The 23,052-nt window shown below is 38.8% G+C and overlaps 1 protein-coding gene across 3 annotated transcripts in view; it reads left to right on the top strand.

The window, feature by feature from the left end:
• The window catches only part of CORIN (corin, serine peptidase), a 271,199-nt gene that overhangs the window by 42,877 nt on the left and 205,270 nt on the right, over positions 1-23,052 (top strand). For all 3 annotated transcript variants that reach the window (XM_025386551.1, XM_025386553.1, XM_025386552.1), the window contains exon 2: positions 10,757-10,901. In XM_025386551.1, coding sequence (XP_025242336.1) covers positions 10,757-10,901 — 145 coding nt within the window. The remainder of the gene's footprint in view (positions 1-10,756; positions 10,902-23,052) is intronic.

Genomic DNA, 23,052 nt, shown 5'->3' on the forward strand with positions numbered 1-23,052 from the left:
ATTACTCATGACTATTTCTTTCCTAAAATGATGGCAGCTGTGTTTCCTATCTTGTGATGAGTATTTTTAAGATCACCATACAGAAAAGAGCAAGATTGTATTTAGAGCACATGTCGGGTTTATATGGTGCAGTTTTGGCAAAAATAAAACAAAGAACAAAAACTTTGTGAGTAGATTCTTTGATAGAAATAGTTCACAATTAATAAGTACTTAGAAAACTGAAAACTAGAATCACCTCCAATAGACTTGCAGTGTTTTTATTTAACAATGGCAAGCAGATACAACATATTTAAAAAGTTTTTGTGGATTGCTTATAAAAGTAAAATGCTAGATTTATTGGTCTATGATCCTAGAAAATGGATTTTATTATTTTAAGCCTTTTTTCATGATCCTCTTTCCTTATCCAGCTGGGTAAATGTTCCTCCTTTTTCCACTTATAACACCTCAAGCAAATCATTCTGTTTTCCTCATTGAACTGAAATGACATATTTATACTCTGATTTTTCTTTCATTTCGGTTTTTATTTTTTTAATTATACTTTAAGTTCTAGGGTACATGTGCACAACGTGCAGGTTTGTTACATATGTATACATGTGCCATGTTGCTTATCGGCTTAAGGAGATTTTGGGCTGAGATGATGGGGTTTTCTAAATATACAATCATGTCATCTGCAAACAGGGACAATTTTACTTCTTCTTTTCCTAACTGAATACCCTTTATTTCTTTCTCTTGCCTGATTGCCCTAGCCAGAACTTCCAACACTATGTTGAATAGGAGTGGTGAGAGAGGGCATCCCTGGCTTGTGCCAGTTTTCAAAGGGAATGCTTTCAGTTTTTGCCCATTCAGTATGATATTGGCTGTGGGTTTGTCATAAATAGCTCTTATTATTTTGAGATATGTCCCATCAATACCGAATTTATTGAGAGTTTTTAGCATGAAGGGCTGTTGAATTTTGTCAAAGGTCTTTTCTGCATCTATTGAGATAATCATGTGGTTTTTCTCTTTGGTTCAGTTTATATGCTGGATTATGTTTATTGATTTGCATATGTTGAACCAGCCTTGCATCCCAGGGATGAAGCCCACTTGATCATGGTGGATAAGCTTTTGGATGTGCTGCTGGATTTGGCTTGCCAGTATTTTGTTGAGGATTTTTGCATCAATATTCATCAAGGATATTGGTCTAAAATTCTCTTTTTTTGTTGTGTCTCTGCCAGGCTTTGGTATCAGAATGATGTTGGCCTCGTAAAATGAGTTAGGGAGGATTCCCTCTTTTTCTATTGATTGGAATAGTTTCAGAAGGAATGGTACCAACTCCTCCTTGTACCTCTAGTAGAATTCGGCTGTGATTCCGTCTGGTCCTGGACTTTTTTTGGTTGGTAGGCTATTAATTATTGCCTCAATTTCAGAGCCTGCTATTGATCTATTCAGGGATTCAATTTCTTCCTAGTTTAGTCTTGGGAGACTATAATTGTCCAGGAAATTATCCATTTCTTCTAGGTTTTCTAGTTTATTTGTGTAGCAGTGTTTATAGTATTCTCTGATGGTAGTTTATATTTCTGTGGGATCGGTGGTGATATCCCCTTTATCATTTTTTATTGTGTCTATTTGATTCTTCTCTCTTTTCTTCTTTATTAGTCTTGCTAGTGGTCTATCAATTTTGTTGACCTTTTAAAAAAAAACAGCTTCTGTATTCATTGATTTTTTGGAGGGTTTTTTTGTGTCTCTATCTCCTTCAGTTCTGCTCTGATCTTAGTTAATTCTTGCCTTCTGCTAGCTTTTGAATGTGTTTGCTCTTGCTTCTCTGGTTCTTTTAATTGTGATGTTAGGGTGTCAATTTTAGATCTTTCCTGCTTTCTCTTGTGGGCATTTAGTGCTATAAATTTCCCTCTACACACTGCTTTAAATGTGTCCCAGAGATTCTGGTATGTTGTATCTTTGTTCTCATTAGTTTCAAAGAACATCTTTATTTCTGTCTTCATTTCATTATGTACCCAGTAGTCGTTCAGGAGCAGGTTGTTCAGTTTTCATGTAGTTGAGCAATTTTGATTGAGTTTCTTAGTCCTGAGTTCTAGTTTGATTGCACTGTGGTCTGAGAGACAGTTTGTTATAATTTCTGTTCTTGTACATTTGCTGAGGAGTGCTTTACTTCCAACTATGTGGTCAATTTTGGAATAAGTGAGATGTGGTGCTAAGAAGAATGTATATTCTGTTGATTTGGGGTGGAGAGTTCTGTAGATGTCTATTAGGTCCACTTGGTGCAGAGTTGAGTTCAATTCCTGGATATCCTTGTTAACTTTCTGTCTCGTTGATCTGTCTAATGTTGACAGTGGGGTGTTAAAGTCTCCCATTATTGTCGTATGGAAGTCTAAGTGTCTTTGTAAGTCTCTAAGGACTTGCTTTGTGAATCTGGGTGCTCCTGTATTGGGTGCATATATATTTAGGATAGTTAGCTCTTCCTGTTGAATTGATCCCTTTACAATTATGTAATGGCCTTCTTTGTCTCTTTTGATCTTTGATGGTTTAAAGTCTGTTTTATCAGAGACTAGGATTGCAACCCCTGCTTTTTTTTGTTTTCCATTTGCTTGGGAGATCTTTCTCCATCCCTTTATTTTGAGCCTATGTGTGTCTCTGTATGTGAGATGGGTCTCCTGAATATAGCAAACTGATGGGTCTTGACTCTTTATCCAATTTGCCAGTCTGTATCTTTTAATTGGAACATTTAGGCCATTTACATTTAAGGTTAATATTGTTATGTGTGAACTTGACCCTGTCATTATGATATTAGTTGGTTATTTTGCTCGCTAGTTGATGCAGTTTATTCCTAACATCGATAGACTTTACATTTTGACATGTTTTTGCAATGGCTGGTACGTGTTGTTCCTTTCCATGTTTTGTGCTTCCTTCAGGATCTCTTGTAGGGCAGGTCTGGTGGTGACAAAATCTCTAAGCATTTGCTTGTCTGTAATGGATTTTATTTCTCCTTCACTTATGAAACTTAGTTTGTCTGGGTATGAAATTCTGGGTTGAAAATTCTTTTCTTTAAGAATGTTGAATATTGGCCCCCAATCTCTTCTGGCTTGTAGAGTTTCTGCCATGAGATCTGCTGTTAGTCTGATGGGCTTCCCTTTGTGTGTAACCCGACCTTTCTCTCTGGCTGCCCTTAACATTTTTTCCTTCATTTCAACTTTGGTGAATCTGACAATTATGTGTCTTAGAGTTGCTCTTCTCGAGGAGTATCTTTGTGGCATTCTCTGTATTTCCTGAATTTGAATGTTGGCCTGCCTTACTAGGTTGGGGAAGTTCTCCTGGATGATATCCTGCAGAGTGTTTTCCAACTTGGTTCCATTTTCCCCGTCACTTTCAGGCACACCAATCAGACGTAGATTTGGTCGTTTCATATAATCCCATATCTCTTGGAGACTTTGTTCATTTCCTTTTACTCTTTTTTCTCCACATTTCTCTTCTCATTTTATTTCATTCATTTGATCTTCAATCACTGATACTCTTTCTTCCAGTTGATCGAGTTGATTACTGAAGCTTGTGCATTTGTCACGTAGTTCTTGTGTTATGGTTTTCATCTCTATCAGCTCTTTTAAGGTCTTCTCTGCCTTAATTATTCTAGTTATCCATTCATCCATTCTTTTTTCAAGGTTTTTAGTTTCTTTGCACTGGGTACATAGTTCCTCCTTTAGCTCTGAGACGTTTGATCAACTGAAGCCTTCTTCTCTCAACTCGTCAAAGTCATTCTCCATTCAGCTTTGTTCCATTGCTGGTGATGAGCTGCATTCCTTTGGAGGGGTAGATGCGCTCTGATTTTTTGAATTTCCAGCTTTTCTGCACTGCTTTTTCCCCATCTTTGTGGTTTTATCTGCCTATGGTCTTTGATGATGGTGACGTACTGATGGGGTTTTGGTGTGTGTGTCCTTTCTCTTTGTTAGTTTTCCTTCTAACAGTCAGGACCCTCAGCCGTAGGTCTGTTGGAGTTTGCTTGAGGTCCACTCTGTTTGCCTGAGTGTCAGCAGCCGAGGCTGCAGAAGATAGAATATTGCTGAACAGCAAGTGTTGCTGTCTGATTCTTGCTCTGGAAGCTTCGTCTCAGGGGTGTACCCCGCCATGTGAGGTGTGAGGTGTTGGTCTGCTCCTAGTGGGGGATGTCTCCCAGTTAGGCTACTCAGGGGTCAGGGACCCACTTCAGCAGGCAGTCTGTCTGTTCTCAGATCTCAACCTCCGTGCTGGGAGATCCACTGCTCTCTTCAAAGCTGTCAGACAGGGGCATTTACCTCTGCCGAGGTTTCTGCCTCTTTTTGTTTAGCTATGCCCTGTCCCCAGAGGAGGAGTCTACAGAGGCAGGCCATCCTCCTTGAGCTGTGGTGGGCTCCACCCAATTCGAGCTTCCCAGAGGCTTTGTTTACCTACTTAAGCCTCAGCAATGGTGGTCACCCCTCCCCCAGCCTCACTGCTGCCTTGTAGTTAGATCTCAGACTGCTGTGCTAGCAATGAGGGAGGCTCCGTGGGCCTGGGACTCTCTGGGCCAGGTGTGGGATATAATCTCCTGGTGTGCCATTTGCTAAGACCCTTGGTAAAGCGCAGTATTAGGGTCGGAGTTACCCAATTTTCCAGGTGTTGTGTGTCTCAATTTCCTTTGGCTAGGAAAAGGAATTTTCTTCCCCCTTGCACTTTCCAGGTGAGGCGATGCCTCGCCCTGCTTCAGCTCTCACTGGTCGGGCTGCACCCATGGACCAGCGCCAACTGTCTGACACCACCCAGTGAGAGGAACCCGGTACCTCAGTTGAAAATGCAGAAATCACCCATCTTCTGTGTCACTTACACTGGGAACTGAAGGCTGGAGCTGTTCCTATTCGACCATCTTGGTCGCACCCCCCCTGAAGATTATTTTTATCTTTCAACCTTTTGTGGAGTAACTTTGTACTACAACAACAATCAGTTTGTCTGCCAATTTACCCCCAGTACAATTATATCATATTTCGTTTAAAGCCCCGATGAAGAGATTAAGATACAATTTTCTTAAAAGAATTTATATTTTAGTTTGATTATCAAATTAAACATACAAATTTAAAAATACACATATATGCAGATATACACTGATACACTACATCAGTGGCTCACCTACTTTTTCTATAAAGGACCAGATAGTAAAGATTTCAGGCTTTGAGTACCATATGATTTCTGTTGCAAATACTCAATGTTGTTGTAGTAGCAGGAGAGCAGTATAGACAGAATATAAACAAATGAACATGGCTGTATCCAACAAAACTGTATGTACAAAAATATTCGGTGTGCTGAGTTTGGTCCATGGACTAGTTTTCTGATACCTGTTCTATATATTTAAGATGTAAAATTTATCACAAAAGATAATCCAACCAATTAGAAAATAATTCTTGGCTGGGCACAGTGGTTCAAGCCTGTAATCCCAGCACTTTGGGAGGCCGAGGCGGGCGGATTATGAGGTCAGGAGATCAAGACCATCCTGGCTAACACGGTGAAACCCATCTCTACTAAAAATACAAAAAAATTAGCCGAGTGTGGTGGTGGATGCCTGTAATCCCAGCTACTTGGGAGGCTGAGGCAGGAGAATGGCATGAACCTGGGAGGTGGAGCTTGTAGTGAACCGAGATGCCCACTGCACTCCAGCCTGGGCAACAGAACAAGACTCCATCTCAAAAAAAAAAAAAAAAAAAGAAAGAAAAGGAAAGAATTCTCACTTGGTTTCTTCTGGGCTGAATTCCTGCTTTAGAGTAACCTGGTTGTTGGCAGCTATTCCCACCTTCAAGAATTATCTGGACAACCCCACCTAAAACCCCTAGTCAGGTATATCTGGTTCATTGGCTCTTTGGTAAGCGCCGGCTCTGGCCTCAGGAATAATTCTTCTGTCTGAGGGGTTGACAGGAATGTAGCTCCTGTCAACCCCTCAGACAGAAGATTCAAATAATGTCTGCTGGATGAAAGGGAAATCTGGCTGTGACATCTGTCACCCCATTGATCCCCAGGGTTGAATTGGCTGATCTGCCTGGCTAGGCAGGTGTCCCCTTCCCCCCTCACTGCTCCATGTGCATCTTCCCTGAAGCTGTGTGTTCTGTCAAAGAGGACGACCATCCCTGACAGATGAGGACCCATCTTTGGTCAGGGGTATTCAAGTAGGTGCACTCCCCAACTAGAACCTCCACACAAGCTCTCAAATATTCTCTGCTGTTTGCAGCTGTGGATGTGCCCTCAAGAACGCACCATGTGTTGACAAAATCAAATGCTGCCTGAAGGTAAAAAAAAAAGGGTAAAGACTTATGTACTTGAAATGTCAACTATGATCTCGTTGACCTTTGCAAACTTGATAAAATGGACTCAAAACCTTGTATACCCTATGTAAATCCAAAGCCCTCCCCAGAACCTCTGGGTGCATGGCTCTCATGATCAGCTCTGGTTCCAGGCTCTGCAATCTTGAATTAGTTCAGCTTTGGGGTCATTTTTCACGTTGTCTTTTCTCATCATGCAAAGATAATACAGCCTCTCTCTTACTCTGGCTATAGTGTGGAGAACACGTTAGGGAGTGCATGGATAAACATAGGTAAACCAGATAGGAAGAGGTGTTTGCAGTATGTCAGGTGAGACATGTTTATTTTTACTATAATGTAGCATCATTTAGACTACAGAGTTTCGTTTTGCATATTAATATATCCCAAGTGCCCAAACAATACCTGACACATGATAGTTGTGCAATTACCTTTTTTCAGATTGCCAACCCTGGAATAATACCAGATATGGGGATGAAAATTGTTTATTTGGTTCCAGACTTGTTGAGTTTGAGTTACTTTTACAACCTCCAATGAGGAGATGTCAAGTGGTCAGTTGCATATAATGGTCTGGAGATCAGAGGAAAGATCTATGGTTGTTATTTAAAGATGCAAGTCACCTATGGATTGCTACTAATTGAAGAGAAACGTGTGGATGACATTGCCTGGGGAGCGAGTGAATGTGAGAATTGAGCCTTCAAAAATAGAAGGAATGACCAGAGAGGCAGGAGAAAGAGAAGCCAAAGGAAGAAAGTGCTTGACGGCTATCTGAAATTTTGACCCCTCAAATGATACCAAGATGGCATACAATTGTGGTAAAATGGTACATTGTGCCAGTGTACGTTATGCTTTTAAAATAAATGTAGTTCTTAAGATACAAGAAACGAGATTTCATTAACAAGATTAGTAAAACATAAGAACATTTGGAAGGCTGAGGTGGGTGGATCACTTGAGCCCAGAAGTTTGAGATCAGTCAGAGGAACATGGTGAAATCCTGAATCTACAAAAAAATTAGCTGGGTGCGATGGATGGTGCGCACTTGTTGTCCCAGTCACTCAGGAGACTGAGGCAGGAGAATCTCTTGAGCCCAGGAGGCAGAGGTTGCAGTGAGCCAAGATTGTGCCACTGCACTCCAGCCTGAGTGACAGAGTGAGACCCTGTCTCAAAACAAAACAAAACACCAAAAAAAAAAAAACAAAACAAAAACCCCAAAACCAAAACCAAAAATAAAAACAACAACAACAAAAAACACATAAGAATGACATGCTTTACAAATATGTGCAGGTCCAATCAGATGCGTTGTTCCCTACCCTTGCCATGGAATGCTGTGCCTGTGCTCAGCTTGATTTCAAGGCTGAAGAAGGTGCTTGTGGAAGAGGGATGCCATTTGGAGAAAGGATTGTTTAGAGTCCATGGAAACAAAGCTTAAGGATGATTCTGGTTGTTTATTTCACCTGGCATTTACTCAACAGTGAAGTCAGAGTTGCCTTGTGTTCAGAGGAACCTCGAAGGGCCTCTGCATAATGTAGCATTTGCAACAGTCCTAAGTGGCCATGAGTGCAAGAGGAAAGTTATGCAAGTTATTCAAGAAGAAAGTGCTGAAGTATTGAATTTCTCCTGTGTATTTCTTCCTCCTCTCCCTTTGAAAAAAGCAATCAATTCTCTGGCCGGGCACGGTGGCTCACGCCTGTAATCCCAGGACTTTGGGAGGCTGAGGCGGGCAGATCAAGAGGTTAGGAGATCGAGATCAGTCTGGTTAACATAGTGAAACCCTGTCTCTACTAAAAATACACAAAAAATTAGCCAGGTGTGGTGGTGTGCGCCTGTAATCCCAGCTACTCAGGAGGCTGAGGCAGGAGAATTGCATGAACCTGGGAGGCGGAGGTTGCAGTGAGCCAAGATTGTGCCACTGCACTTCGGCCTGGGTGACAGAATGAGACTCCATCTCAAAAATCAAACAAAAAAATCAATTATCTTGTCACTGAAGAAAATATTTGGTCTAATCATGAGTATCGTTTTTGGAGGTCCAGTACTTGATATATACTTAGATGAGATATTAAAATGGGCCTCTAGCATTTTCTCCACTGACTCTTTACTTATAAATGCTAAATGAGATGTATCTGGCTCCAGCAGTCCAGATGGCAATGAGCCATTGTGAATTCGTCACCCAAGGTTATCCCTATAATGCTTCTGTGATCACCTTAGCGAGGAAGCTTCTTCATTGTTGTAGAAGTTAAATATATTTCATAATTTCTTACCTCTCTGTATACACTTTGCAACATTTTTTTAAACTCGTAACAGACTTTTTCAGGGGTACTTTTCTCAGAATTATGGCTGATTCAGGGTTGTTCTCTCTACAATATCTTATGTGATCTTCCAGCAAATTATATTTCTATCTTTTGAATTCTTATGTCACTTTAGCTGTAAGAGTCATGGTGCCTATCATTTGCTATCTTGCAATATAGTTATATTATTCATGTACATATCATCTCTCCTACAAGACTGTGAGCTTTTGAGAGGCAGTGGTTTGAAGTCATTGTCATATCCATCATTATTATTATAATTAGTAGGTGTTCAGTAACTAAGTAAAATAAACAAGTATCAACTTGTTTCTGCCACTAACTTTGTTGGCCTATAGTCCCACACTTCTGTTTATTGATTGATTTTTTTTTTGTAGACAAGTGTTGTATATAAGCCTGAAAGGGCACTGCCTATCCAATGCTGGTATTGTAATCAATGTGCTATTGCAGATCTCATATTATATTGCACCAGTGCTATGTCTTCTTGAAGATCAATTGTAAATTAACTGTAAATGATAACACATTGGCTGGTAGCTTAATCCAGGTACAGAGGAAATGGATCAGTAAGACATTAACCTAGGAAATGAAGCTCTTCTCAAGTTAACAACATAAGTTATTTCAAATAATGTCTCTCATGGAGAATTCTTAAAATTACAGAAGCTGTCATCATATTATGTAGTGAACATTGCTTGCAATATGGGTTAGTGAACCTATATTCCCAGATAGAGGGAATAAAGCAGAAATGGGAATCACATAAGCCTTGCAATTCAGAAGAACCCATCAAAATTGTCTTTGCATCCATGGGAAATAATCAAATACTGGTCAGGAAGTCCTGAGACTATTACAGGACCATTCTGTTAGAACAACTTCTTGATTATTATAAGGCTCTTTCTCAAAGGTCATTCATTTAAAAAAAAAAAAAGTTTGGTATTTATTACAGAGGAAGAACCAACAAAACCTGGTGATGTATGGCATAGGGGGATGATGAAATGGGGAGTCTTTGGACTCCACTCTCCATATTGGAATGGAGGAATTTCTGTAAATACAAATATGAAAGTCAGTAGAAGAACTAGTTTGCAGATAGAGAGAGAGAGAAGGTTCGTCTTAGTTTTGGACTTGTTAAGAAGAGGGGCTAGTACCCACCAGGCATTAGAAGTATGTAGTGTAACTCTGAAAGGAGTTTAGGATGCAAGAGAGATTCAGGAGATAGTTACACAGAGGTTAGAGTTCAAGTTCTGAAACTGTCAGAGGAGAAAATGCAGAGTTAGAAGTCCAAGAGAGAGTCGTGAGAAATGTCTTCATTAAGGAGACCCAGAGAGTTTCTTGTAGTGATTCAAAGCCCTTTTAGTACCATCTCAGATGTTTTTTTGAAGTCACTGCTTGAAGCTAGCCATTTGTAATAAATGAATTTCCAGATATCATTTCTGGCAAGAGATTGAACTAAGCAAAATTTGAAGCATTTGAAGACAAGAACTTTATCTGAACCATCATTTTTGCACTTTGACATCCTCTCACAAGCGATGGGCTGCAGGGGCAGCATGGACAGCCGAGGATGTCCTCAGAGTTGTTAGCGTTTAATTGGCAATCAGGGCAGGCTCTTCCTTATATTTCAACTTGTCACTAAATGCATGATCAGTAACAGCAAGCCTGGCTGAATTATTAATGACCAAATACTTATTTTATCCAGATTCATTCACATGTGGTTTAGACTAATGAGACAAAAAAGAATGAAGTCTGGATAATATTCTGTCTACACCTACTTACCAATTTTGTATCACTGTATTAGGCAGTCTTCAATTCTGTTGTAGCTTTGGTCCAGGGTAAGGTTTTGCCATGGTAATTCATAGCCCTTTGGAATTATACCAAATTGACAAATATGTTTTAAAAAAGCAAAATGGGATATTGTTAAAAGCCCATATACTTCCGAAAAATGTTTCAGAAATAGATAGTTTGCTCTTCCCTGAATGTAGATGTACAGTTATCTATTCATTTATTGACATGATTTGGTGACTAAGCTCATTTCATACCCTAAAGCACAAACAGTAAAATCTTTTTGGAATGCTGCTGTTTTAAATGGATAGCTGTAACCTAAAATTTCATACCTTGTATTGTAAAACTAAAACCATGTTGCGTTTTCCTCTTTTACTTTAGGTCTTGAGAGCTGATGACAATAACATGGGCAATGGCTGCTCTCAGAAGCTGGCGACTGCTAACCCCCTCCGGTTCATATTGCTGGTCCTGATTCCATGTATCTGTGCTCTCGTTCTCTTGCTGGTGATCCTGCTTTCCTATGTTGGTGGGTGAGGCCATTATTAAAGAAAAATGAAGTTAAAGTGAAAATTAGCATGATTTAGAAGAGTGATTTCTACTTAGTACTTATTTAACCTAAAGTGTCAGTCAATGAGAGGATTATCTGTTCACAACGTTATGCAAATCTGCAGTTTCAGCTACTGTAACCACTCTACTGGCTATTATTATTAATGTTAATGAATGAGTTTATGAATGTAAAACATTTAAGGAATGATTATTAGGTTGCAGGCACTTTGAAAGTTCCTGAGAACTCCAGGATGGTTAAATTAGTCCTTTCTTAGGAGCTCACAGTTGAGAGGAAGTGATGATTATCACACAAGGCAACACATGTTTAAGATAGAAGTGTATACAAAGTCCTATGGGCAAATTCAAAGAAAACATCATGGAGAGTTAATGTTTTAACTTTGAAATTAAGTTAATAGAAATTTGGGTTAGAAGACAGTAGTTCCGGAGTCACATTTGGCAGAGAAAATAACTAGTACAAAACTATAACCCCTTGAAAGATGAACATAGATTTAGAAAACTGGGCGAAAATTTGGCAGTGGTGGGAAATGCAGCTAGACTGATAAAGTTCAAATGAAACAGGATCTTACATTTTCATACTAAATACTAAAGGATTTGGGGTTTAGCATTTAGATCACTGGTTTTCAAACTCTATTCCATGGTAACAAGGTTCTAAGGAGGAGACTTAAGGATTGCACAAATGTTTGCTTTGAATTTCGTTAAAAAAAAAAAAACAGATCTTAAATACACACTCAAACTACATATTACATACCACATTTTTAACCAGGTAAAAACCAGAAACCAAGTAATACGTGCTGACAGTTTAACTCATTAATATTTGCATCTTGCTGTCTTTTTCTAAATGAATGATACTTTAAGTTTGAAAGGTCAACTTTTTGGAAAAAGCAATAAACTATTATCACTGGTAGCTACCTAATGATATGAATCAGGATTTTAAAAAATATGTGCAATCAAATAAAATAGAGAAATAAATATCAAGACGATGCTGATCTAATTGCATTGCCATTGATTTTGAATTTTTAAATTTTGCCAAACCTCCTTATTATTTTCTTACTGGTTTGTAGAACTTACACACTTAGATCTTACAAAGTAAGTTAATCACAGTAAAATACAGCTCATATCTATTTATAGATATTAGGCTTTTATATGATACTTGTTTGAAAATAACATTAATCTGCTATAAAAATGATTACAAAACACTGCTATGAATGGTGGATTACCACTGGAGGATCTTTCCAAGAAAGGAGAACTCTGATTATTTTGCATTTGCAAAAGGCAATAGAACTGGATATACTACAGAGTACTGAAGGCAGAAAGAAATGAAGGCAGGGAGACCAGTTTGGGGCTCTGACTCTGGTCTAAGTGAAAGGTGATAAGGGTTTGAAATAAGGTGTTGGATGCATTAAAATCAATATAAATCAAAACTGGAGTTTGGTATGAGGGAGAGAGGAGTCAAGGCTGACTCCTGGATTTCTGGTTTGGGTAACCAGGTTTTTTAAAAAAAACTGTTTGTGGGTACATAGTGGGTGTGTATATTTATGAGGTATATTATATAATTTCCTACAGGCGTGTAATAAGCAATAACCACATCATGACAAATGGGCTCTCCATCCCCTCAAGCATTTATACTTTAATGTGACAATAATCCAATTATAATCTAGTTTACAATCCAATTATACTCTATTATTTTTTACAATCCAATTATATTATTATTCTATTATTATTATTTTTTTTTTGAGATGGAGTCTTGCTCTGTTGTCCAGGCTGGAGTGCAGTGGCACAATCTCGACTCACTGCAAGCTCTGCCTCCTGGGTTCACGCCATTCTCCTGCCTCAGTCTCCTGTGTAGCTGGGATCACAGGCGCCCGCCACCACGCCTGGCTATTTTTTTGTATTTTTAGTAGAGACAGGGTTTCACTGTGTTAGCCAGGATGGTCTCAATCTCCTGACCTCATTATCCGCCCATCTCAGCCTCCCAAAAATCTATTATATTTTTATAATCCAGTTATACTCTATTGTTTTTAAATGTACAATTAAACTTCTATTTACTATAGTCAACCTGTTGTGCAATCAAATGATATCTTATTAATTCTTTCTAACTATATATATTTTTTGTACCCATTAACAACCCCACTCCTCTCCCCACCCCCTACTATCCTTCACAGCCTCAGCCTCTGATAACCATCCATCTATTCTCTGTCTCCTTGGGTTCAACTATTTTGATTTTTAGCCCCTAAAATAAGTGAGAACATTTGAAGTTTGTCTTTCTATGTCTGACTTATTTCACTTAACATAATAACCTGCAGTTTCATTCATTTTGTGGCAAAATGACAGTATCTCATCCTTTTTATGGCTGCATAGTACTCCATTGTATATACGCACCATATTTTCTTTAGCCAATCATCTGTTGATGGACATTTAGGTTGCTTCCAAATATCGACCAGTGTGATCAGTGCTGCAAAAAACATGGGAATGCAGATGTCTCTTTGATGCACAGATTTCCTTTCTTTTGGGCATATACCCAGCAGTGGAATTGCTGGATTCTATGGTAGCTCAATTCTAGTTTATTTGAGGAACCTCCAAACTGTTCTTTATAGGGGTTGTACTAATTTACATTCCCATCAACAGTGTACGAGGGTTCCCTTTTCTCCGTATCCTCACCAGCATTTGTTATTATTGCCTGTCTTTTGGATATAAACCATTTTAACTGAGGTGAGGTGATATCTCATTGTAGTTTTGATTTCCATTTCTCTGATGGTCAGTAATATTGAGCCCCTTTTCATATGCCTGTTTGCCGTTTGTATGCCTTATTTTGCGAAATGTCTGTTCAAATCTTTTGCCCATTTTTAAGTTAGATTATTCGACTTTTTAAAATAAAGTCGTTTGAGCTCCTTGTAAATTTTGATTATGAATCTCTCATCAGGTGGGTAGTTTGAAAATATTTTCTTCCATTATGTGTGTTGTCTCTTCACTTTGTTGATTGTTTCCTTTGCTGTGCAGGAGCTTTTTAACTTGATGTGATCCCAGCTATTCATTTTTGCTTTGGTTGCCTGTGCTTGTGTGGTATGACTCAAGAAATTTTTGCTCAGACCAATGTCCTAAAGAGTTTCCCCAATGTTTTCTTTTAGCACTTTCATAGTTTGAAGTCTTATATTTAAGTCTTTAATCCATTTTGATTTGATTTTTGAATATAGTGAGAGATAGGGGTCTAGTTTTGTTCTTCTGCATGTGGATATCCAGTTTTTTAAGCACAATTTATTAAAGAGACTGTCCTTTCCCCACTGTGTGTTCTTGGCATCTTTATAGAAAATGAGGTCTCTATAGGTGTGTGAATTTGTTTCTGGATTCTCTATTCTGTTCCATCAGTCTGTGTGTCTGTTTGTATGCCAGTATCATGCTGTTTTGGTGATTATAGCTCTGTAGTATTATTTGAAGTCAGGAAATGTGATTCCCCCAGTTTCATTCTTTTTGTATAGGATAGCTTTGGCTATACTGGGTCTTTTGTGGTTCCATATAAATTTCAGAATTGTTTTTTCTATTTCTATGAAGAATGTCTTTGGGATTTGGATAAGGATTGCATGGAATCTGCAGATTGCTTTGAGTACTATGGAAATGTTAACAATATTGATTCTTCCAATCCATGAACATCAAATATCTTTCCACGTTTTTGGTGTCCTCTTCAATTTTTTTTCATCAGTTTTTAGTTTTCATTATAAAGATCTTTCACTACTTTGGTTAAATTAATTTGAAATCTGGACCCATTTGTGTCAATTCTTCTTGGGAAGGTGTTTCGGGTCTTCTAAGGGACTTGGGCCTGAGACCCTACAATGCTGCAATTCTTGAAGACTTCTAGAGAAAGGTACTGCCTTGGTGGTGCTGGATAAAGTCTGAAAGAATTCTCTGAATTACCAGGCTGAGACTCTCATTCTTTTCCCTTACCTTCTCCCAAACAAACAGAGTCTCTCTTTCTCCCTGTGCTGAGCCTTATGGAACTAGGGGCAGGAACACAAGCATCCCCCTGGCTGCTACCACTGGGACTGTGCTGGTTCAGACTTGAAGCCAGCACAGCACTGAGTCTCACCCAAGGCCTGCTATAACCACTACTTGGCTACCATCTAAGTTCACTCAAAGCCTTAGAGTCTACAATCAACAGGTGGCAAAGCCAGCCAGGTTTATGTCCCTACCTTCAGGGCAGTGAGCTTCCCCAGGCCCCAGGTGGGTCCAGAGATGTTGTCTTGGAACCATGGATTGAAGTGAAAAACCTTAGAACTTCAGCTGGTGTTCTATTCTACTGCAGCTAAGCTGGTACTTAAACCCTGAGACAAAGCCCTTCCCACTCTTCCCTCCCATTTCCATTGGCCAAGGAGCCTTTCCCTGTGGCCACCACCACCACCAACCCATGGGGGCTTTTGCCAGGCTACCACTGATGTTTCACTTAAAGGCCCTTCAGTCAGTTTATGATGCATGCTTCCAGGCCTGGGACTCACTCGTCGGGACAGTGGACTCCTCTCTGGCCCAGGGCAGGTCCAGAAATGCTAACTAACCAAGAGCCTAAGCCTGACTCAGGGACCCCAAGAGCCTGGTGGGTGCCCTACCCCACCGAGGCCAACCAGGCACCTAAGGTGCCGGGTAGAGTCCCCTTTACTTTTCCCCCTGCTTTTCTCAAATAGAAAGAGTCTTTCACCATAGCCACCACATCTGAAGCCAGCACATCTGAGCCCAAGGCTCACCGCATATAACCTGGGTATTGCTGTTGGATATTCAGGACCATGGGGCTCTTTGGTCAGCAAGTGCTGAATCCTACCAGGTCTCTGCTGTGACACACCAGCACTGAGTTCAATGTAAAGTCCCCCAGTTGCTGTGCTCTCCCTTTACTAAGCACACCGATTTCTCCCTGCCACCCACTGCTGGAGGATGAAGGAGAGGTGGCACAAGCACTCCCTTAGCCACCCCAGCTTGTGTCTCAGTAGGTCACGTGTCTCCCAGTCCATCGGCTCTGAACCCAGCTCAGCACTAGGGCTTGCCTAGGAATTGCAGTCCTTGTGGCCTAGGCTGTCGCTCAAGTTCACTTAAAGTCCCAGAGCACTCCAGCCAGCAGTGGTGAGGCTTGCTGGAACTCAAGCTCACCACTGTGATGGGCAATTACCCTTTGGTCAGGGCCTATCCAAGTGTTTCCTCTGCTTTCTGCTGTGACAGGGCAGCACTGAGTTCAATGCAAAGCCTCATAATCACTGCACTCTGCCTCTCCCAAGTGCCCACATTCTCCAAGCTGCATGGCTACTGATGGGGGATGGGAGAGGATGGTGTCAGCATTCAAGACTATCTGTCTTGCCCTCTGTAATGTCTTCTTCAGTGATATGAAGTTAAAAGCAGGTACTGATTGCTCACCTGATTTTTGGTTCTTGTGTTAGTGACTTTTGTGTGGAGTTAATTGTTAAAATTTGGTGTTCCTTTGGGGTGGGGGACAAGTGCTATAGACTTCTATCAGGCTTCTTGCTCTGCCTCCTGTATCTAACCAGGTTAGTTTTGATGCTACCGGTTAACATAGGAAGTAAAGGTGCAGGAACCTGATACAGGCAGATGAAAGAAAGATTGGAAGGTTGATTTGTGTATTAGAGATTCCTATGGGACAACCAAGTACAATGGAATCATAGTTGAATTCAATAGTGAAAGCAGTTCAAGAAATGGAGAAAAATGAGAAATCCAACATGTTGCTTTCCTAAGGAATTTCAAGAGAAATCGTGACCAAATATGATGTTTGGCTTCTGTGACAGAGCAGCACTGACTTTAAAATTTAACTTCCAAGTCATTGGCATAGGACTGAAGCTAGGGGATCCAGGAGGGAGATTGAGAAGGGAGGTCTGCCATGCATGCGGCAGTCTCAGTGGCAGTTGAAGCAGCGCGAGTCGATGAACTCTGAAGAGAAAATGCATCAATTGGAAGCTGAGGGCAATGCTCTGGAGGATGCTAGTGTTGAAAGGGCAAACAGTAGGGAAAAAGAGATACAGGAAGACTAGAGAAGGAAAGGAACCCAGAAATGCTGGCTTTCACAGATGCCAGAGGTCAGAGGGTGACCAAGTAAGAGGAAGACAGAACGAGTGCCCCAGCCCAGGAAGACTGAGGGTTTTCTGTGGGAGTTTTAGTCACTTCTTGCTCTGTGGTGTCACCTGTGGTCTGCTCTCAGGCTAAGACAGTAAACCGTCCTGAAACTCATCTCTGCCACTCTCTTCTTCTAAGAGTCAGCACCCCTACAGACCTGGCCTGCTTCTCCTGCCTCTCCAGTGCCCTTCAGTAGTTGTCTTTTTGTGTTTTGTCCAGAGTTTATAGCTATTGTCTCTGGACAGATCTGTCTGGTAAGAGCTTCCTCAGCTATACCACTGTCATTTTAAAAAGTCTGTTTGTCATGACACTATGTTCATTGGCTCACACACTTTGAGGAACACTTCCTTTCATTCTCAGGATCTAATGCTAATATAAAATGTAAGTACATTTAAGTACATCTGTGCTTAGAGGTCTCTGAGCAGAGGGCAAAGGAGGAATGCTTTGCTTTAAATGGGTTATTCCTTTTAATTTTAATTATTAATTAAAAATAATTTATTCTTATTAATACAATATACCATTCGATCCAACCATTTACAGTCTACAATTCAGTAGTTTTTAGTATATTCATAGATAAATGTAACCATCACTGCAGTCTGTTTTAGGACATTTTTGTCATCTCAAAACAAAACTCTGTACCCTTTAGCTACCACCCAATCTCTCCCCATCTCCTCACCCCTAGCCCCAAGCAGCCACTAATCTGTTTTCTTTCACTATAGATGTCCCTATTCTAGACATTTTGTATTACCATATGTGGCATTTTGTGACTGGTTTCTTTCCGTTAGCATATATTTTTAAGGTTTACTCACGTTGTAGCATGTATTAATACTTTATTCATTTTAATGGCTGAACAATATTTCATTGTATGGATATACCATAGTTTATCCATTTGTTAATTGATAGGCATTTGGGTTATTTCCACCTTTTGGCTATTATCAATAATCCTTCTATGAATATTTATGTGTATGTTTTTGTGGGGACATACATTTTCATTACTCCTGGGTATATACCAAGAGCAGAATTTTGTATCACTTATGTAACTGCTCCTAAATGCTATTTTGTTTATATGTAGGCAAACTTTAGGAAGTGGGGGTTTTCCCATGCATCTTCAAAATCATTCTTTCAGCAATTCAAGATGCAGAAAACAAATAACCTCATTATAAAGTGGGCAAAATACATGAACAGATGCTTCTCAAAATAAGCATACAAGTGTCCAACAAACATGAAAAAATGCTCAGCATCACTAATAATCAGAGAAATACAAATCAAAACCACAGTGAGATACCATCCTCACACCAGTCAGAGTGGCTATTATGAAAAAGTCAAAAAACAACAGATGCTGTGGAGAAAAGGGAACATTTGTATGCTGTTGGTGGAAATGTAAATTACTTCAGTCACTGTGGAAAAACTTTCGAGATTTCTCAAAGAACTTAAAATAGAGCTACCATTTGACCCAGCAGTCTCATAACTGGGGATCTATCCAAAAGAAAAGAAATCATTCCACCAAAAAGACACACACTCATGGCAGCACTCTTCACAATAATAAAGACATGGATTCAGCCTAGGTGGATAAAGAAAACGTTGGGGCTGGGCGCGGTGGCTCACTCCTGTAATCCCAGCACTTTGGGAGGCTGAGGCCGGTGGATCATGAGGTCAGGAGATCAAGACCATCCTGGCTAACATGGTGAAACCCCATCTCTACTAAAAAAAAAATGCAAAAAATTAACCGGATGTGGTGGCGGGCGCCTGTAGTCCCAGCTACTTGGTAGGCTGGGGCAGGAGAATGGTGTGAACCTGGGAGGTGGAGCTGGCAGTGAGCTGAGATTGTGCCACTGCACTCCAGCCTAGGTGACAGAGTGAGACTCTGTCTCAAAAAAAAAAAAAAAAAAAAAAGAAAGAAAGAAAACGTGGGATATGTGTGTATATATATGTGTGTATATATATATACACACACACACACATATTCCATGGAACACTATGCAACCATAAAAAAGAATGAAATCATGTCCTTTGCAGCAAAATGGATGTAGTGGGAGGCCATTCACTTGAGCAAATTAATGCAGGAACAGAGAACCAAACACCACATGTTCTCAGTTATAAGTGGGAGCTAAACATTGAGTGCTCATGGTCATCAAAATGGGGACAATAGACACTGGAGACTACGGAGGAAGGCAAGGGTTGAAAAACTGTTGGGTACCATGCTCATTACTTGGGTGATGGGATCATTTGTATCCCAATCCTCAGCATCACATAATATACGCATGTTACAACTTGCACATGTACCTGAATCCAAAATAAAAGTTGAAATTTTATAAAAAGAGAAAAAAATTAAAAAACATTATTTTAATAAATTCTGTACCAGATGATTTAATATAGCCATATTGAAGTAATATCTGCCCAAATAAATATTCCTTATTTTATAACTGAGATGTTTGTTGTTGTAATGAGCAATACAAGTATTTTATATCTTTGTTTTAAAAACCTCATTAAATTGCTTACTTTAAAAAATGTTCTATTTGGTTTGAGTTTATAACTCCGTGCTCATTCAAAGTTTTGTAGTTATTTCTGTGTACATTAGGGTTGCTAAGGGATGCTGAGATGTCAATGGTGTATAAATAACAGGAGGTCTAGCTTCAAAAGCTAAGGAGATAATAGTGAAGGGATTATTGATTAGAAAAGATAAAAGTCTTATGCTAACAAATACAGATGTACTGTGTGTCCCTAATTTTGTCTGTTTTGGCTTCCCTCATGCAAAAAATCAAAAAAAGATGGTAAAAAGATTTCTGAAGATAAGAGAGTTGTGTTGTCAAATAATTGCTTTAGCAGCAGGCTATAGAAGAAAGCAGTAGTAAATTGTTTTTCAACCCAACCACTAAACTGAAGCTAGAGCTACAAAGATTGTTTAGTTTTGTATTTCCCAACTCGGCAGATAGTCTGAGTTGTCCATATGGTTCCACAGATTTGAACTCTAAAAGAAGGACTCAGGTTCTTCAAAGAGAAATTGAAAAATAAGAAAGTTACATTATATGTAAGTTTTTATTTCACTAGTTATAGTCTAATACTGATGGTCCATATGACAAAGAAGAAAGAGCATTCAACTTGGCACTAGAAAGTCTGGCTTTAGGACTTTACTTTTCCATTTACCAGACATGTGAGTTTAGGTAAGATATTTTATTTTCTACATGAGATAACTCTTTTTTGTATCACAGAATTGTTATGGAAGTCAAATGAAATGTTTGTGAAAGTGTTTTTATAAATGATAAGTTCATCATAAAAGTGACTTATTTGTTTTATTTGCTTATGAATAATTATCAAATAATTATTTTAATAGTCATATTATACCCAAGTAACAATTAACTAAAGACACATTTTTGTCTCGTGTTAACTCTGTCCATAAGCATTAAAACCTTTGTGCTATGACGTGTTGTCATAGTAACCCCGTGATCCTAACCCCATAACCCTAGCATCAGGCTGTTGCTATAAGATATTTGAATTGCCTTAAAGTAGCTAGGAAGAAATAAAGCTGACCAACAGTTAGATTTGTAACATGATGACAAGTTTGACAGGACTTTTATTCTTAGGCCTGAGATTTACTTTCAGAGACTAATTTCTTTCTTATAAGAACTAAACCTGCAATGGTTTGTGCTGCTTCATGTGACTACAAGAGTTAATTTATGTCATAGAGTACTTTGAGATTGAACTGATACCTTCCTTAAATTTTACATATACATATGTAATTATTTAATATATTATAAATTCACAATATTATATATTATAATTATGTTATATATTATTACATCATAACATATTATAAATATACATCTTGCAACATTTAAAGTTAAATTATTTTGATATGTTGAGAAACATTTAAAAGAAACAAAATTAGGTATAATGTAATACTGTTCGCTCCTTTAACAAATATGTATTGAGTGTCTGCTATATGCAACACAGTGTGCTATAGGTATTGGGCACAGCAGTGAATAAAGTCTACCCTCAGGGACTCCACAGTGAGAGAGGAAGGCATTAAACAAATGATCACTTCATTAATTAATTACAACAGAGGTTACTGCTATGTGGGAAGAGACAAGGTGCTAAGAGAACTTATGACAGGAACAGAACCTGGGCTGAGACGAGGGAGGATTCCCTAGGGAGTAAGTAGTACTTTAAACATGAAATGCACAATGAGGATGTTGATATAAGAGAGTGACAGGGTCTGGTTGTAGCATTTATTTATTTATTTATTTGTTTATTTATTCATTCATTAAACCATTTTAATGAGGTATAACTGACATAAAAAAAGCTGCACATATTTAATGTATCACAACCTGATGAGTTTGGAAACAACTATATACCTGTGAAACCATCACCACAATTTCTGCAATAAACATATCCATCACCTCCAAAACTTTCCTCACATCTTTATTATTTTTTTCCATGATTAGAACATTTTCCATGATTAGAACATAACATAACATCTGCCCTCTTAACAAATGTTTAAGTACACAAAGAAGTATTAACCGTAGTCACTATGCTGTATAGTCATCTCTAGAACTTATTTATCTTGCATTACTGAAACTTTATACCCTTGGATATCACCTCATTTCCTCTTCCCCTCTGGCAATTGTGATTCTACTTTCTGATTCTATGAGTCTATTTTAGATTTCTCATATAAGTGTGATCATGTATTATTTGTCGTTAGCATAATGTCCCCCAGGTTCATCCATGTTGCCACAGATGATAAGATTGTCTTCTTGTTTAAGGCCAAATGATATACCATTGTGTGTATGCCACATTTTTAAAATTTATTCATCTGTCAGTGGACATTTCGGCTGCTTCCATCTCTTGGCTATTGTGAATAATGCTGCACAGAACATGGGAGTGCAGATAGGAAATCCTGATTTCAATTCTTTGGATGTATACCCAGAAGAGGGATTGCTGGATCATACAATAGTTCTATTTTTAATTTTTTTGAAGGACTTTCCATTCTGTTTTCCATAGTGACTGCACCAATTTACATTCCTACTAATTTGTTATCTTTTGTTTTTGATAATAGTCATCATAACAACCATGATGTGACATCTCTTTATCATTTTGATTTGCATTTCGCTAATGACTAGTGATGTTAAGCACCATCTCATATACTTACTGGCTATGAGTATGTGTCTTCTTTGGAGAAATGTCTATTCAGATCCTTTGCCTGTTAAAAAAATCAGGCTACCTTTTCTTTTTTGCTGTTGATTTGTGAGTTTCTTATTTTTATATATTTTGAATGTTAACTCTTGATCAAATATGTGGTTTACAAATAATTTCTCTCAGCTTTTACGTCTACTCAACCTCTGTTTTGCTGTGTAGAAGTTTTCAGTTTGATGTAACACTGCTTGTCTTTTTTTTTTCTTTGTTGCCAGTGCTTTTGATGTCATGTCTAAGAAATCCTTGTTAATAGGATTAACAAGAATAAGTACTTAGGAATAAACCTAACCAAGGAAGGGAAATACTTTTACACTGAAAACCATAAAATACTGATAAAAGAAATTAAATCAGACAGAAATAAATGAAAAGACATTTAATGTTCACTGACTGGAGGAATTAATATTGTTAAAATGTCCATACTACCCAGAGTGATCTATAGATTCAATGCATTCCCTAGCTAAATCCCAGTGGCATTTTTCAGATGAAACAATTCTAAAATTCATCTGGAGCCACGAAAGATCCCAAATACCCAAAGCGATTTTGAGCAGAATGGACAAAGATAGAGGCATCAAATGTGCTGATTTCTAACTATATTACAAGGCTACAGTAATGAAAGAAGTATAACATTAGAATAGAAACAGACATAGAGACCAATGGAACAGAATATAGAGCCCAGAAATAAATCCACATATATATGATCATCGGATCTTCAACAAAGGTGTGAAGAGTACACGAAGGGGAAAGAATAGTCTCTTCGACAAATGGTGTTAGGAAAATTGCATATCCACATCCAAAAGGATGAAATTGGACCCTTATCTTATACC

The sequence above is a fragment of the Theropithecus gelada genome, chromosome 5 (genome assembly GCF_003255815.1).
Source record: "Theropithecus gelada isolate Dixy chromosome 5, Tgel_1.0, whole genome shotgun sequence".
NCBI lineage: Eukaryota > Metazoa > Chordata > Mammalia > Primates > Cercopithecidae > Theropithecus > Theropithecus gelada.